This window comes from Otolemur garnettii, unplaced genomic scaffold (assembly GCF_000181295.1).
Source record: "Otolemur garnettii isolate 467f Iridium unplaced genomic scaffold, OtoGar3 scaffold00165, whole genome shotgun sequence".
Lineage (NCBI taxonomy): Eukaryota > Metazoa > Chordata > Mammalia > Primates > Galagidae > Otolemur > Otolemur garnettii.
In genome coordinates, this window is record NW_003852560.1 from 96326 (window position 1) to 113469 (window position 17144).

General features: G+C 38.9%; 1 protein-coding gene across 1 annotated transcript in view; it reads right to left on the reverse strand.

Moving 5' to 3' along the window:
- Nucleotides 1-258: 258 nt before the first annotated feature.
- Nucleotides 259-17144, reverse strand: part of WDR64 (WD repeat domain 64) — a 141213-nt gene continuing 124327 nt past the window's right edge. Inside the window, exons 22-27 of the mRNA XM_003800077.1 lie at nucleotides 15436-15545; nucleotides 11239-11427; nucleotides 9155-9260; nucleotides 6110-6190; nucleotides 5215-5328; nucleotides 259-342 (exon numbers count right to left, since the gene is read on the reverse strand). Of these exons, the coding sequence (XP_003800125.1) occupies nucleotides 259-342; nucleotides 5215-5328; nucleotides 6110-6190; nucleotides 9155-9260; nucleotides 11239-11427; nucleotides 15436-15545 (684 nt within the window). The remainder of the gene's footprint in view (nucleotides 343-5214; nucleotides 5329-6109; nucleotides 6191-9154; nucleotides 9261-11238; nucleotides 11428-15435; nucleotides 15546-17144) is intronic.

Below are 17144 nucleotides of genomic sequence, written 5' to 3' on the forward strand. Positions count from 1 at the left end.
AAACCTACTTCTGCTATTGATTTCATTTGTTTTCTTATATATCGTTTTACTCACAGTGAACTAGAAACATTGCCTAAGCTACCAGCTGCTTGCGGCTGCTGCTTATGAGGTGTTCAGAGTTGAGGTCACCAGAGCTTCCTAAGCAAGATTTTCCATCAATAGCCTGAAGATACAGAGATGGCTGTAGTGTCTGGTGGACTCTCCCTCTCATACAGACCTTTTCCTTTTATGTACGGCAGCCACTTCTGATTTTTCTTTTTATTTGGGCACAGATGGGAAGAAGGAAGTAGCCAGATTTATTTGTGGGACAAAATTTTTTTTCAAACTTTTCCTCCGTCCTCCCTGTAAAATAAAGGAGTATGTCAGTTAGTAATTGGCATACATGACAAACACTGTTTTTCAGAAGCAAATTACATTACTCATTCGTATAGAGATATTAATTGTCCTAGAAAAAACAGTACAGTTATTTACTTCACAATTCTGTGTGTCTCTAGGGGAAAAGTGTGTTAAAAATAGGAATTGGGGCTCCTAAAGGCTGTGGTGCATGAGCAAAAGCTATAAACTATTTAACTGGGACTCAGCTGCATTTCTGGGACTCAGCTGCATAATCTGAAAAGTTGGTACAAAACAAAGCAAAGCAAGAATTAGTTAGTAATTAACACTGCATATTAACAACATCAGAGTCCAGCGTCATAGAAGATAAAATCAAGTGATGATTACATAAATGAGAAATGAAAGTTTGTTCTGAAATATGTATTTTGCAAAAAAAAAAAGTCTAACAATTTAAACTCAATTGGTTTAAAAATTCAGATGAAGAAGTGTCTAATTTTACCAATAAAAATTAGCCAACAGTTATTCAGCCAGCAGTTATGATATACATCAATTTGATTTTACGGTCTGTTATGGGGAAGAGGAGAGAAAGAGCAAGAAGGGAAGAGAAGATAGAGTTCTAAGGGAAAAAGAAAGACAGTAAGTGACCCTGGAAGGTCAAGATTCAACCTCATAAAGATCCTTCAGGCCTGGACGCTGGTAGGTCATGTGACAATTCCTTTCTTCCTGAGACAAGGTAGGAGGCTTAGTTCCCTAGATGAACCTGCTAAACCCCAATTGAGGGGAATTTCCAAGCTATATAGATCTTTCTTTCTTTTATTTTCTACTTTTCTTCTTCTACTTCTTTTTAAAACTCATTCCTTAGTTTATTAGGCAAATGTTTTTGAACATAAAAACATTTGAACATAAGAACATCTCTTTATGTTTTAGACACTGGCGTTAGAGCAGAGAATAAGAAGCAAGACAAAATTTCTGCCTTCATGGATCTTACATTCTAGTGGGATACAAACAATGAAAATAAATAATTTTTAAGGAAAAATATGCCATGGATTATACTCTTAGGAATATAGATACATGGGAGCTGGTGGGTTCGAATCCAGCCCAGGCCTGCCAAACAACAATCACAACTACAACCAAAAAATAGCTGAGCATTGTGGCGGGTGCCTGTAGTCCCACCTACTTGGGAGGCTGAGGCAGGAGAATTGCTTAAGCCCAAGAATTTGAGGTTGCTGTGAGCGTGATGCCATGGCACTCTACCCAGGGTAACAGCTTGAGACTCTGTCTCAAAAATAAATAAATAAATAAAAATAAATATATAATAAAATAAAATTATGGAGATCTCTCTGCCATTAAATTTTTCTTTGGAATAACTATGGAGTATGTTGTCAAATATACCATCTTTCACTTGTCTATTTTTATTTTTTATTTATTTCTTTATGTTTTTGAAACCGAGTCTCACTCTACCACCCAGGTGAGAGGGCAGTGGTGCAATCACAGCTCACTGCAACCTCAAACTCCCTGGCTTAAGGGATCCTCCCACCTCAGCCTCCTGTATATCTGGTACTATAGGCATGCACCACCACACCCAGCTAAATTTTCTATTTTTTGTAGAGATGGGGTCTTGCTATATTGCTCAGACTGATCTCCAATTCTGGCCTCAAGTGATCCTTCTGTGTTAGCCTCCCAAAGTTCCAGGATTAAAAGTGTGAACCACTACACCTGGCCATTTTTCTATGATTGGATGTGTGCTCACAATTTTGAAAATGGGTTATACTTCACAAAGTTTGCTCTTTCCCCACAATTAAACTAAAAAGGAAATATAATCTCACATTCTAATTTATGTTTGGCTGTGCTATGGTTAATATTTTGTATTTTTTTGTTTAATTCTAAAGAGATTTGCAAACCATTTAAAGAAGTTAAAAGTCAAAACCAGCATATCTATATTTAAAAATAAGTTAAAAGAGGTTAAGATCTCTGTTATTGGACTCTTTGCTCAGAGGCCTTTCTCTCCTCTGTCCTATGAGCTCCTTCATCTATAAATGGATTCTTGGTGCCTAGAATGGTGCAAGGCACATAATGGCTACTTTAAGGTTTTTCCATGATTATTCCAAAATGTGTTTTATTAAAATGAAATTTTTACATCAAACTATCTGAGGTCATTTTATGCCCACCTCCATGGAAGTGTTCTTTTTTTTTTTTTTTATGAAAATAGGCATTTGATGTGTATTTATCAATTTTATTTCATCCACTATTTTCCCACTTAGGCTGTTCGGGTTCCTCAAATTGCAGACCATCAACATGGTGGTGCTTTAGTCTATTCCAGTGTCCAGATTTTATTGTCATCTTACTAAGTGCATAATTTTCTGCAAACTACTTAATAATATCTTGGAAACTAATTTCCACTCTGTGACTCTTAACTATTTTCTTCATTAAACCAGCAGATAATTTTATTTTTATTTTATTTATTTATTTATTTTTTGAGACAGAGTCTCACTATGTTGCCCTCAGTAGAGTGCTATGGCATCACAGCTCATAGCAACCTCAAACTCCTGGGCTTAAGCAATTTCCTTGCCTCAGCCTCCCAAGTAGCTGGAACTACAGGTGTCTGCCACAATGCCCAGCTATTGTTGTTGTAATTGTTGTTTAGCAGGCCCAGGCTGGGTTTAAACCTGCCAGCGCTGGTGCATGTGGCTGGTGCCCTAACCATTGAGATATGGTGCCAAGTCAGCAGATTTAATCATGGTTTTGTGCCTCCTTTTCTGTAAGCAAATGGAGACATCTACTCCCTTTGCCTTTCTTGAGTGATCAACCACCTATCAGAGTGATTAAGGGAAATAAAGCAACTATTTGAACATTAGGTATATTAAAATTTTCTTTGTATTTGGACAAATACTTTATCATTCCTCATAATCGCTGATAAAATTAATTATAGTAGACTAAACTTCTGATTATTGGAGTGTACATTAGTCATTATGCAGATTAATCATGACTAATTTTTAATTCATATTTTGCCTTGCCCCTGCTGCTTAAGACATATTTGAATCTTCCTTTGTAATGTTTACTTAGAGAATGTAAAGTATATTTAATAATATTAGATGTGGTAAAACCTAAATAAGAATGTAAGCATGGGGCATAATACACATGAATCATAAAACCCTGTACAAATAGTGTTTTGATAACTTCTTAGTTTTGAATTATTTATAACCCTGTGTTTTATCTATTATTTAAAACAACTAAAGTAAATCATATATGCATATACATATATAAATTTATTTATTTATACTTTTTTTTTTGAGACAGATTCTCAGTGTTGCCCAGGCTAGAGTGCCCCTGGTGTCAGCCTGGCTCACAGCAACTTCAAACTCCTGGGTTCAAGTGATCTTTCTGACTCAGCTTTCTAAGCAGCTGGGACTATAGGTGCTCACCACAATACCTAACTAATTTTTTCAACTTTTTCTATTTTTAGTAGAGACAGGTCTCACTCTTTCTTGGGCTGATCTCAGACTTCTGAGCTCAGGGGATCCTTCTGCCTCAGCTTACCAGAGTGCTGGGATTACAGGAATGAGCTGCCATGCCTGACCTGTTTTTATAGGAAACTCTTCTATTGCCAGAAATCATTACTTGGATAATTTGGCAGAGATGATGGACAATAGGAATCATTCATATCTTCATTAAACGCATAGGCTAACAAAATTATGGCAAAGTTGTCTATAGGAATTCAATAAAGCAGCTTTTTAAAATTGCTGTTCTTATTGTCATTGTGTTTGTTATCTGTTATTGATTGAATTAGGCACAGATAATACGAACTACCTCCTTTTTGTTTTTAATAGATTTTATAGAGAGGAGACTTCTAAAAATTACCGTGTGTTAGATCTTTCTCTTTTTTATTTTTTTTGAGACAGAGTCTCACTTTGTTGCCTTTGGTAGAATGTCGTGGCATCACAGCTCACCGCAACCTCAAACTCTTGGGCCCAAGTGGTTTTCTTGCCTCAGCCTCCCAAGTAGCTGGGACTACAGGCTCCTGCCACAGTGCCTGGCTATTTTTTGGTTTCAGTTGTCATTGTTGTTGTTTAGCAGGCCTGGGTCAGACTCGAACTGCCAGCCTTGGTGTATGTGGTCAGCGCCCTACCCACTGAGCTACAGGTGCTACCTAGATCTTTCTCTTAATGTTAGATCTATTTTAATGATTAATGGCCATGGGTTAAGTTAGGCCCATGCCAGCTTCTAAAACTAGTAGAAAATAGTGAGAGAATTTTCACTGTGTGGGCTTTTATGGTTTAAAAGGATGAGTGTGAAATTTAGAGTCAAAGTAGATTTCAGTTTATCACTTAATTAGCACATGATGTTTGGCAAGGCACTTGGCCTTGCTTGAGTTTCCATTTTTCCCCAACTCTAGGATGGGTCTACCATTTTCTTTGTATTTATTATGAAAAAGATTGATTCAAAGGAATCATTTCTGTAAACACTTTGTAGCTGTATATTATTAATAGTTATTCCTATTAAGATATGAGAAAAAAATTTGTTCATGAGCGAGAAACTTTTTGTTGTCACAGCTTCATCGTGGAGGTCCAGTAAGGTTAACAAGAAAGGGTGATTCCAGGCCCTCAGCTGTGTTGTGTAAAAATGCCACTCCGTGAATTTCAGTGGTGTAGCTCTAGGAAATTTTCATTAGCCCAGGCTCACTGGTTCTCTCTGTCCAGAAAATTTATGATTTTCATTTCACTGACCCAAAGCATACACATCTGGAATCTTCATATAAAGAGTATGAACTGAAATAATTTTAGACCCAGAATGTTTCTGGGACCAGAGAAATAATTACAAACCAAACAGAGATGGGAGGCACTATGGAATTAGAATTCAGCGGTGCAATTAGGGCTCACTTACTCTTTCGTGTTGAACGTGACCCCCCTTCTTCTTTCCTGGGATGCCATCTACAGATTCCCTTTGTGCCTCTGCACCGATGAGTGGCAGGAATTTGAGAGTAGTGGGGCTTGCCACCTGGAAGTCATAGATACCTTAGTCAGACAGGCTTGAAGTGATTATTTCTGTAATGTGAATCTGGGGGTGGAGGGTGAGGATTGAGAAGGCCCACTTTCTTCTTGTGTAATTGTATGTGGGCCCGCACAATTACCCACTATTAATTCTTGAGAGTTCACCATTAGCATCATCAATTATCTTATGTGTTTCATACCTGTGACGATAAACATGTTTTCAGCAAAGATAAGGAACATTTAAGATAAAAATTAAGATTAAGTTGACATATTTGTTCTTTGGTTTATTATTTATTGAGTTAGTTAGTCCTTTAGCAGAAGTTACTTGGGGTGGAGACTTGAAGGGTGTGTTAAAATTTGGAGGGAAACAAGAGACAGATGGAAGGGGCCACACAGGCACGATCACAGAGGTAATGAAGAGACCAGTGATTCTTAAGCCATGGCAAATAATTTGGCATGGCTGGAGTATATGGAGAGTATGGTGGAAAATGAGGCTAGATCATTGGTATGCCACACTAAGGCATCTGGATTTTACCCTGTAGGTGATGAGGAGCCACCAAGGTGAAGTTCAAAGTAGCTACCATGTGGGATGGCAGGGACAAGTGACCCAGGCCTTTGACACCCAGAACCCTAGACTTCTTTGGGATTGGACATGAGGACACATTCACGGAAGCACAGAAAACCTTGGTTATGTGATTTTGCCAACCTTGCTTGACAGCCCAGGGTCAGAAATGAGACGGCAGATTCCCCGTTGCTCTGTTACCAATCTAGTCCTAACTCCAACTCACCCTGTAGATAGGCAGAGAACCGAAGACAATCCCTGCCTCTCTGTTTTCAGTCATAAAACCTTCCAGGGCATGTCTTCGAATCTGCAGAAGAAAGGAAGGAATAATGAAAAGGGCACATTCCAACAGAGGCAAAATAGCTGGATTCAATTCCTGATTCTGTCACTTACCAGCTGTGTGACCTTGGTCCATAGACTAGTTCCAAGGATCATATTCATATTCATATATATAAAACTAAAGTGCTCCACAAATGTAAGATTTGGTATTATTGCATTTTCATCACTGGTAACAATATGTCAAAAAGTATTTAATCACATGCCATGAGTTGGCAGAAAAAGAAATTAACAGGAAATAAATGAACAGATAAATATAACCGAGAACTGGGTAAAACAAGATGACTGGTGAAAATTAGATAATCCTAAGGGGAAGGCATTTTAATTCAACTTTAGCATTGAACTTTTATTATTGTACCAACCAGCTCAAGTAAGAAGAGGGCAAGGCTTGAAATATTTAGAGCATTCAGTTATTTTAAGGGTTCTAAAAACTTCTACAGACTTTCTCAAATTTATTCAATGTTTCATTTAAGTTACTTCTTCAAAACACGATTTCTTACCTTTCTCACCCCTTTAGAATCGAATATTAAAAGTGAATACTGATCTTTATTTCTAGGTAGTACAATTAATTTAATATTATTCAACAAAATCAAGTATCTGTTACATTTGTGCAGATATTTTTGCTCATAAAGTGCTTATGATTTAGTGGTGGAGGAGGGAAGTACAGGTAAGTATGCAAATAATTCTAATTTAACATAGAAGCTGCTAGTGCAACATGTTATGAGACACAAAGCAGGGGGCAATCAGGGCTTTTGAAGAAAGTGGAACCAACATTTATTAAGAATCTCAAATGGGCCGGCTGCTGTGGCTCACACCTGTAATCCTAGCACTCTTGGAGGCTGAGGCAGATGGATTGCTTGAGCTCAAAGAGTTGGAGACCAGCCTGAGCAAAAAGCAAGACCCCGTCTCTACTCAAAATAGAAATTAGCTGGGTGTTGTGGCAGGCACCTGTAGTCCCAGCTACTCGAGAGGCTGAGGCAGGAGGATTGTTTGAGCCCAAGAGTTTGAGGTTGCTGTGCAGGTCTCTAGCCAGAGTGACAGAGTGAGACTTTATCTCAAAAAAAAAAAAAAAGGAATCTAGAATGTATCTGGGGTACATTTTCGAATTTGATCCTCACAACTCTTCAAAGAATGTTCAGATGAGGAAAGAAATAAAATAACTTATCCAAGTTAAACCTCAGTCTGCTCAAGACACCATGTTCTTTCCCTTCTTGTCACGCTGTCTGGGGGGGGGGAGGCTGAGTTCCATTTGGACAGAAAAGTAGGGTTTTTGAAAATTGTTTCATTTGGAAAATGTTAAATATTAAATAGTCATTAAACATGAAGAGATACAGTAAAAGAATAAAGACGTCCTGAACTTTCAGCGACACTCATGGATCCCTCAACTTTGAACTTGTCAGTGCCGTTGTCTGGTTTCGCTCCCGCTCATCTGACCTTAGACATTAATAAAATCCTGAACTTGGTGCTTTTAATTCTCTTGCTTTTGTTTATGTAATTCTACCTTATAATGTTCTTGCTAAACCAATATTTTTTTTAGCTTTGTCTCTGCTTGCCTTTTACATAAATGAAATTATGTGTATATTCCTGTAAAACTTTTCTCATTCAATAGCATGTTTCAAAATTCATTTGAGTGGGTATTATTCTAGATCGCTTATTCTTATTGCTCTCCAATATTCCAATTTGTGAAAAAGCCGTAATTTATCTGCCCACTGCAGTCTTTGTGCTCATCAACTCTTACAAACACTACGCTCTGAGCATTCCTGTACCTGCCTCCTAAGCACGTTTGACAGTTTCCTCAGCGCATATGATTAATACGTTATGTCTATTTTCAACTTCATTAGATAGTGCCACACTGCTTTCCAAAGTGGCTCTAATTTGTGCTACTCCTATGAGCAGATTAAGTGTTCCGATTGTGCCAGAAAACACCAACTCTTGATATCATGAGACTTTTCTATATTGGTCATCCAGTTTCAGTGAGGGGATAATCACCCCCCTGTTGTTAACTTGCCTGGTTTTTCTCTATTGACTTTTAGGGGTTCTTTACACATCCTATGGGCTAATCTTTTGTCAGTTGTATGTGTTACAAAGGTAGAGTGGATTTGGACAGATGAAGAGAGACTGTGGGTGTGGCAAGGATATTCCAGTTGAACAACACTGCAGGGGCAGAAGCCTGAGAGGCGTGCTTGGTGCTGGAAACAACAATTACTCTGATTTGTAGAGTGTGGGGCCACCGTAGGGTAGTGATGGGCCATATGTTTAGAAAAGTTAATTTTGTGGAATATCTTGAGGAAACCAATTTTAATTAATTAATGCCAGGCCATCGTCTGAAGACATAGCCTATTTCCATTCTCTAGATGAGTTAAAAATAGAAACAGAAGGAACAGCAGCCCACTTTTATCTGCACTGAGGAAAAATCTGTCTCTGAAAGGTAGAACAATCTTGACGAACGATACCCACGCCCTAGTCTCTTCATTCCCAATCTGTGCATATATTGCTTTACTTTGCAGGTGTGATTTATAGTAAAATCCTTGAGATGGGGACATTATCCAGGATTATCTGTAGGCCCAATTCGAGCACGTGAATTTTTAAGAGCAGAGAACTTCTCCTGGGTTAGAGGGACCTGCATCCACACGGTCAGGGAGAGGCAACATTTTTGGCTTTGAAGATGAAGGAAGGGGACCCCAAACTAAGGAACACAGGGTTTTCTCCAAGAGCCTCTAGAAAGAGACTCAGTTGTGTTGTCGCCTCAACTTTAGCACGCTGAGACCCACGTTGAACTTCTGACCTACAGAACTGTAAGACAATTTGTATTGTTTAAGCCACCATGTTCATGGTAGTTCTTAAGAGCAATAAGAGAACACAGATATACTATATTACCAGACATATTTGAATTCATGAAAACAAAAACAAAGTTGTTTTTTTTTTTTAAAGCTACCTTGGGAGAGGAAAGAGACTTGAAAAACTTGAAATCATGTTCTACTTCAAAGGCCTTTGGAGGTGTACGTTTAAAAAGTAAAGACATGGAGCTCATGTTTTTCCATCTGCACAGAAAGATACAAGAAAAAATGTTAAGTACATATCTACACTCTTTATCCTCTGCCTATTAAACAATGCCCATTATGTCCTTTTTATCAGGAGCCCAAATTTCCTGGATCCTGTGGCATTAGTCCCAGTGACATTATCTCTACACCTAACTTATTCAGCTTGGCTTTCTAGGTGTCCCTCTATGAAAAGCATTGCGATTTCTACTGAGCTACGATATTCCGTGAATTTAAACTCCTTAATAGCCATTGGGGAAGGGAACTGTATAGTTGGGATGGGGAAGCCTCTTTTACAAAACTTGCTTTTTACTCAGGGAAACTTAGTCAAAACTTAGAAATAGGCTCGGCGCCTGTGGCTCAACCGGCTAAGGCGCCAGCCACGTACACCTAAGGTGGCGGGTTTGAATCCCCAGCCCGGACCCGCCAAACAACAATGACGGCTGCAACCAAAAAATAGCCAGGCGTTGTGGCGGGCGCCTGTGGTCCCAGCTACTTGGGAGGCGGAGGCAGGAGACTCGCTTGAGCCCAGGAGTTGGAGGTTTCTGTGAGCTGTAATGCCACGGCACTCTACCCAGGGGGATAGCTTGAGGCTCTGTCTCAAAAAAAAAAAAAAAAACTTAGAAATATTATATATTTAGAAAGTCATACCTAGCCATTATACACATTTTCAAAAGACAATACATATGCCTTGAGATGAAGTTATTCTACAGAAGACGGCCTATTCTGCTACAGATAGAATCATAGTTATTTGGTAATAACAACATAATGTGAGCATCTATCCTATATTTAAGTTAGCCTGAATATAGTGTATCTTTTCATACTTCTTTATCTACCATTTACAGCTGTTCCCACTGCTTGTAATATTTTTAATTAGTCATTATTTCTACAAAATAATCTTTTGATTGCCTACCATGTGCTAGGCGCTGAGCTAAGAACTAGGGGTACAAAGATACATGAAACAGAGTCTCAGGCCTCAAAGAACCCACAGTATAGTAAAGAAGACACACATTAACAAATTAGAATCCATTGGCTAAAGTACTAAGACATATGGATGTTCAAGAGCAATTATACAAAAGGCAGGGCCTGTTGCTTCACGTGGTGGATTCTCCCACCCCTTGATAAGGCTCGTCTCTGCCACACTGCCTCTTGTATTTTGGTCAGCCCTCTTCTCCCGTGCTCATTACCGGCCTTCCAAGGCAAGCCGTGAAACCCTGATGGGGTTTTGGCATCACCTGCAACTCTTCTTAATTGTTCTTGTTAATCCTATTTTGATCCAAATTCTGTGCGGTCTCTGTTTTTTAGCTTTAATTCCTATTTGTAGCCCTTCTGTCATTCCTTGGATTAGATAATAACAGTACATCTCCTTAGCTTTGTCTCACTGAGGATTTCCCTAAAGGACTTCATCTTTGACAGCTCCCTTTGATTCTTGCCATTTGGACTCATCCTCGTCAGGTCCCTCAGCTCTGATCTGCTGGATGTCACCAGTCTAGGGGGGTCAGGTCCTTAGGGCTAGACACTTAGAAATTCACCCTGTAGAGTTAATCTTTGCTGATGTTGAAAGTTCAGATGAATATCCATCTCTTCCTTTGTGACAAAGGCCCAACCCTAGTAAAAACCAGGCTTGAAATTTGCAAGAACACGACATAGCCTCTCACTAATATTTTATTCTCTGTCCTCCCTCCTCTAAGCTTTTAAGCACACTCAGCTCCATCCTACTCTCCCCCACCCAAATAAGCAATTGCTTCTTTGATCTTTGGTTAATTCCTGTTTACCTTCCTATTATTACTTTAAGAATTAGATATTCACTAAAGTACTACTAGACTGCTTTTTGCTTACATATTTCTCCTTCACTGGATTGCACAATCCTTGGCAAATTCTGTGTCTTTCACCTTTGAGTTTTCCTTGTCCAGAACGGTGTCACAGTACCCACAACAGTTAACTCTGGAATCCTCAACTAAAGAAAAGCCAATGGTCTTACCTTTCCCGGTCAAATACCAGAGGATATTCATATTTTTGATGCTTCTCTGTGAACTTGCTTTCTTCTTTTATTTCTATGGGATATTCACTAACATCACAAGGCAGAATGAAATCGCCTGTCTGTGATAACTCAAAGAACCTTCGCTGCCCCAAATATCCACAATAATGACCATTGAGGGCGTGCCAGAGCCTAAAGACAAATAAGGGAAGGGAGGGAAAAGTAACTGGGAAATTCAGTACAAGTTCTTTTGTTTATTAGATCTAGATTTGTGCTGGCCCGTTAAGGACTTTAAAGTTGAGTCCCAGATTCTTCTTTATTAAATACTGTGAAGCTAATCATAATATAAACATTTTTATCGTTAGACCCTAATCCACAACCTTTTGGGGAAATATTAATTTGAATATGTACTTATGGTACCTATTTATTAAAGCTAAAAAATAAGAAACAGATTTTTCCTGAAATAACACAGCCCACTGAAGCTAATCAGAACCCATGCTAAGTCTTTAGTTAAGGACAGATTAACTAATCAACCCACGCTAAATCTCTAGTTAAGGACTGATTAACTAATCAGAACCTGCGCTAAGTCTTTAGTTAAGGACTGATTAACTAATCAGAACCACGCTAAGTCTTTAGTTAAGGACTGATTAACTAATCAACCCACACTAAGTCTCTAGTTAAGGACTGATTAACTAATCAGAACCCACGCTAAGTCTTTAGTTAAGGACAGATTAACTAATCAACCCACACTAAGTCTCTAGTTAAGGACTGATTAATCAGTACCCATGCTAAGTCTTTAGTTAAGGACTGATTAACTAATCAACCCATGCTAAGTCTCTAGTTAAGGACTGATTAATCAGAACCCACGCTAAGTCTTTAGTTAAGGACTGATTAACTAATCAGAACCCACACTAAGTCTTTAGTTAAGATTAGTTAAACTAGACTGCAGAATGGGATATGTCCTAGCTGCCTACTTTTGGAGTCAGCATCAACAGAACTTGTAGGAATAGAGACCTAGTGATGCTTTGACTATTACCAAATTCTTCTTACACTCCATCCACTATTGCTACTCTTGTGAAAATACCAATAGTTGTAATTTTTACAACTGATTTCTGAACTAGGATGGCAAAAGAAGTGGCACTTTATCCAAATGCATTAGTTCGCCATCAGTGTACTCCAAGAGGTGCCTGTAAATACCCACGTGGTTCAAAGTAATACAGAATATCATCACCAGGAGTGTGTGCCCTGGGTCATCTGGAAAGATAAAGTAGTATTTAGAAGATCCTCCTTTGACTTCTTCATTTCACCTGCAGAGTAGCAGATGATGGAAGCAATCACCATGTGTGTTCTGCTGCAATGACCCAAAAGGACGGCCCAGGCTAAAGGAACTAAGAGTGGATTCCACAAAGTCCTGGTCGTGTCGCACCTCAAAGAGACAGACCCTGAGAGGAGGCAGGAACAGAGGTACCCAGGTGAGACCCTTCACGCTTGACAGTGTCCTGGGGACTTGATGTGAGCATCTTACAGCCCTGATGTGTACTAATTCTCCAGCACTACAGCAATGCTGTGGCCTTGCAGGTGCCTTTACCAAAGGAAACAGACCCCCCCTTTTAAATGGAAATCTAGAACAGTGAGGGACTAACTTCAGAAGAACTGTAAATTTATTCTGCATTAGTCCAGGACTGAAGTGATTTTGGTCTCCTTGTTTCAAGGTATCTCTTGCTATACATGGAACTCTCTCAAATAACTGATCCTGCCCCTCTGCTTCATTTCTTGGGCCTCAGAAATGGATCCTTAGCTACCCTGAGCCTCATTCTGCCTCTCTGAACGTCTGTCTTCAGACTGACTGTCTCTGCTGTGTTCCAGAGTTAAGCCTAAGTTATTTTTGTTTTCTATTAAAAATCATAATCTTTTTGACAAACAAGATTTAAAATGTTAAAATTGCCTGTCTCTTTAGAAAGTGGCAGCTAGTGTTTGAGAAAGGACATGGCTTAGTTATGAAAACAGCTGAACTCCGGAGAAAGCTATTAATAGAGCCAGGCTCTTTGAACTGAGTATCTAGGGAGATTTTCACCTGAAAGAACCAGAAAAGTAATTTCTCCATGCCAAGAATAACTGGTTTGAGCAGTGTGATAGCCTGAATGTTTGTGTTCTTCCCCAATTCAGACATTGAAACCTAATCCCCGATGTAGCAGTATTGAGGTGGTGCCTTTGGGCGGTGTTTAGGCCATGAGGGCAGTTCCCTCATGCATGGAACTTGTGCCTTAAAAAAAAAAAGCCTGTGGGAAGTGGTTTGCCTCTTCCACCATGCAAAGATACAGCTAGAAGGCATCATTTATGAAGCAGAGAGCAAGCTCTAACCTTGACCTTGGACATCCCAATCCTCAGAACTGTAAGCACAAGATACCTGTTGCTTATAAATAAATTATGCAATCTAAGGTATTACGTTACAGCAGCCCAAACAGACTAAGATAAGGAGGGAAGACTTATAACAACAGAGGCATGGGGATGTGGGGTTGGGCTGTGTTTGTCTGTGTTATAATCTCCACTTAACACTTCTGAAAAGAAACTAGAGCAGAGACCAAGTAACTGAGTTGTTAAAAACGTCTCTAATAATGAAAGGACACGGTCTAAATCTTTCCTACAGATAAAACAGCAGATGTCCTTTCAGATGGAAGAAGTAGTTCTAACCATTTGCCTCCAAAGATTCACCTCCTATTCCACATTTCTACAGGTCTTCCTTCATCCTTCCAACATTCTAAACATTTTCCTTTTTTGGTACTGCCTATCTTATGGCTGACACTAACATTTGCCACGCTGTACATGCCAGGGTCCTTCTTGACATTTATCACTTACCTCCCCTTCCAGCTAAAGTTCATGTCTTCTCGGTGTTACTTCCCAGATAGTTCCCCAATCTAAACCACTTCATTTCCAGCACTGTTGCCACTCCCCTAATTCAAGCCACTGTATCCACTGTGGACTTCAGCTTGGTCTCCGTGCTCCCACTTTTGCTCCCCTCCAATCCATTCCCCACACATCATCTTTTAAAAATGTAAATCAAACCATATTACTCACCTGCTTAAACTCTTTCATTGGTTATTTCTTTAAAGGGAAATATCCAAATTCTTATCAATGCTTACTACACCCTGCAAGCTGGTCCCTACCTAACTCTCTAGCCTGAAGTCCATGTGATTGGCTAGGATCTACTGAATTTCAGTCCAGGGACTTTCACAGAAATAAAAATTCCTTCCTTTCTGTTTTTACTATGTTTAAACTCTTTAATAGACTTTAAAGTCTCTCTTCCTCTCTTAATCTTACCTAATTTCTTCTAAGAGGGTAATTCATTACTATTACTTCAAGACCTTTCAATACACAGCAATTTTTTTCAGAAATACCACCATGTTTCTTTTCTTTTTCTTTATATATGTATGTGTTTTTAGCATTTTATATATAGGTACTTAGCATTGGCTAGATAGTTAAAAACAACTAAGCTTTGGCTAGGAACGGTGGTTTACCTATAATCTCAGCACTCTGAGAGGCCGAGTGGGTGGATCCTTTGAGCTCAGAAGTTTGAGACCAGCCGGACCAAGAATGAGACCCTGTCTCTACCAAAAATAGAAAAACTAGGTAGGAGTTGTGGCAGGCAACTGTAGTCCCAGCTATTCAGGAGGCTGAGGCAAGAGGATCACTTGAACCTAGGGGTTTGAAATTGCCGTGAGGTATGACATCATGGCACTGTACCCAAGACCACAGAGTGAGACTCTGTCTCAAAAACCAAGCTTTGCAAAATCAATCAAAATGCCAATGAAGGTATTAGCTCCCTGCCTTTCCTTAGCATTAGTTGCTTTTTTCTATTACTTTTCTACAACTTCTGTTCCTAAGCCTCCGTCTATAATTTTCTCTGGGCTTGTACCACTCTGGCTCTCTGATCTTGCTGAATTCTTTGAAATAATTCTACAAAAAAACCTTTTGCTGAAAGCATTTAATATACTTCTTAACACAGATAAAATATGGTATCTCAATTCTTTGAGCAGGGAAAAGAATTCCAAATAAGTGGCCCACCTTCTTAAAGCCCTATTGTGCTACCTTTACATTTATCTATTTATTTATTATAATCAGTTTAGCAAGATTGACTTTGAGTCATATACTTTAGCTTTATCTTAAAACCCTGAATTGATAGTGCGAGGCCACCTGGCTTACCTTACTGAGCCGTCAATGGAGGCAGTAAGCACCACTTGTTTCTCTTCTACGTAGATCACTTGAATAATTTCCAAAGAATGAGCACGCCAGGAAAGCAGCTGCTTAAATTTCTAGATAAAAACAATTAGGCATATCCCTTGGAATAAGTGTGTGCTGGTTGAAATACATGTGTAATCTTGAACAAAATCATTTTCTTACTGAGCTAAATCTATGAGCGAATGCTGTCGACATCTCTGCTAAGAGGTGAAGTCTCTACTCCCAATTAGCTGTACCCTTGCTTGTTGGGGTACCCAGAGTCCCGTTTTTAGACATGTATTAATCTGCACAGATCCCCGAGAGAGGAAGTACATAGTATTTTATGTCTTTAGCAATTTATCATGTAATTGAGAATTAAAAATTCATTCAGTTGGTGATTATTAGATGATTAGGTGAAAGAAATGCCTTCGGAGAGAGTTGCAAGGGGACTGAGAGTGAATATGAGCAAGAACAGAAGGGAACATAGTTGGAAGGTGAAAGCTAGTGGTGTGATTGGCAAAAAGACTTTTCCTCTTTTCCAATTTATCTAGAGGTAGCATTGGCTATTTTTTTCTTTTGAGATGGGAGGTATATACCATAAGGAATTAAGAAAGAGGATCATCCCAGCTCATTCTCTCTCAAAAACATCACAAGGCCTGACTGGTCCTGTTTCTTAAGGATGTGGGTTAGCCTTAAGTTTAGAACCCTTAATGGGCCTCAGAAGACATTTCCAAAATGAAATGAACTAAAACTGTCGACTGGGAGCTTGAACTTCAATAACACCCTCTTGGAGTATATTTTGCTTTATATTGATAAGCCCAGACAACTTTGTACTTTGTTGTGGATCCTCTACCTTGCAGTTTCTTTGAAACAACAATACTGGGAGAGAACAATCTCTTGTTCTAGACTGACATATAATGTATTCATTATAGTTGTATCCTATAGGCGGACGTAATTAATGCACTGCTGTATATTATATAACACATTGATCCATGAAATAATGAGGCAGGTTATAGCCTTGTCCTGCAGGTCTGATATATACTTATAAGTAGCAGCCATGTACAAACTGGATAACCATCAGAGTACAGAATAGCTTGAAGTAAGGTTGAATATGGAAAAATTATAAAAGTTTTTAAAATAGATTTTCTTCTAAGTTAGTGAAAATGCTTTAAAATCATTTCCACTATCATTGTAACTCAGTATTATATAACTTCATTTCAAATATTTTCTCTGGATTTTGTAATTTTTTTTTTGAGACAGAGTCTCAAGCTGTCACCCTGGCTAGAGTGCCTTGGCATCATAGCTCACAGCAACCTCCAACTCAGACTCAAGCAATCCACTTGCCTCAGTTTTTCGATTTTTAGTCTTACTATTGATTAAGCTGGTTTCCAACTCATGAGCTCAAGAAATCCACCTGCCTTGGCCTCCCACAGTGCCAGGTTATAGGCGCAAGCCACCACGCCTGGACTGAATTTTGAAATGTTTTGATTGTTAGTTTATAAAAATTCTATCTGCAACATTGTAGGTTTTGAATTATATTTTCATCTGTTAAAATTAATAATACATTAATTTTAAAAATAATGACTATTAATAATCATTTACTGTAGAGAAAAATATTTAGGTAAACTTTCGGCTCGGCGCCTATAGCTCAGCCGGCTAAGGCGCCAGCCACGTACACCTAAGGTGGCAGGTTC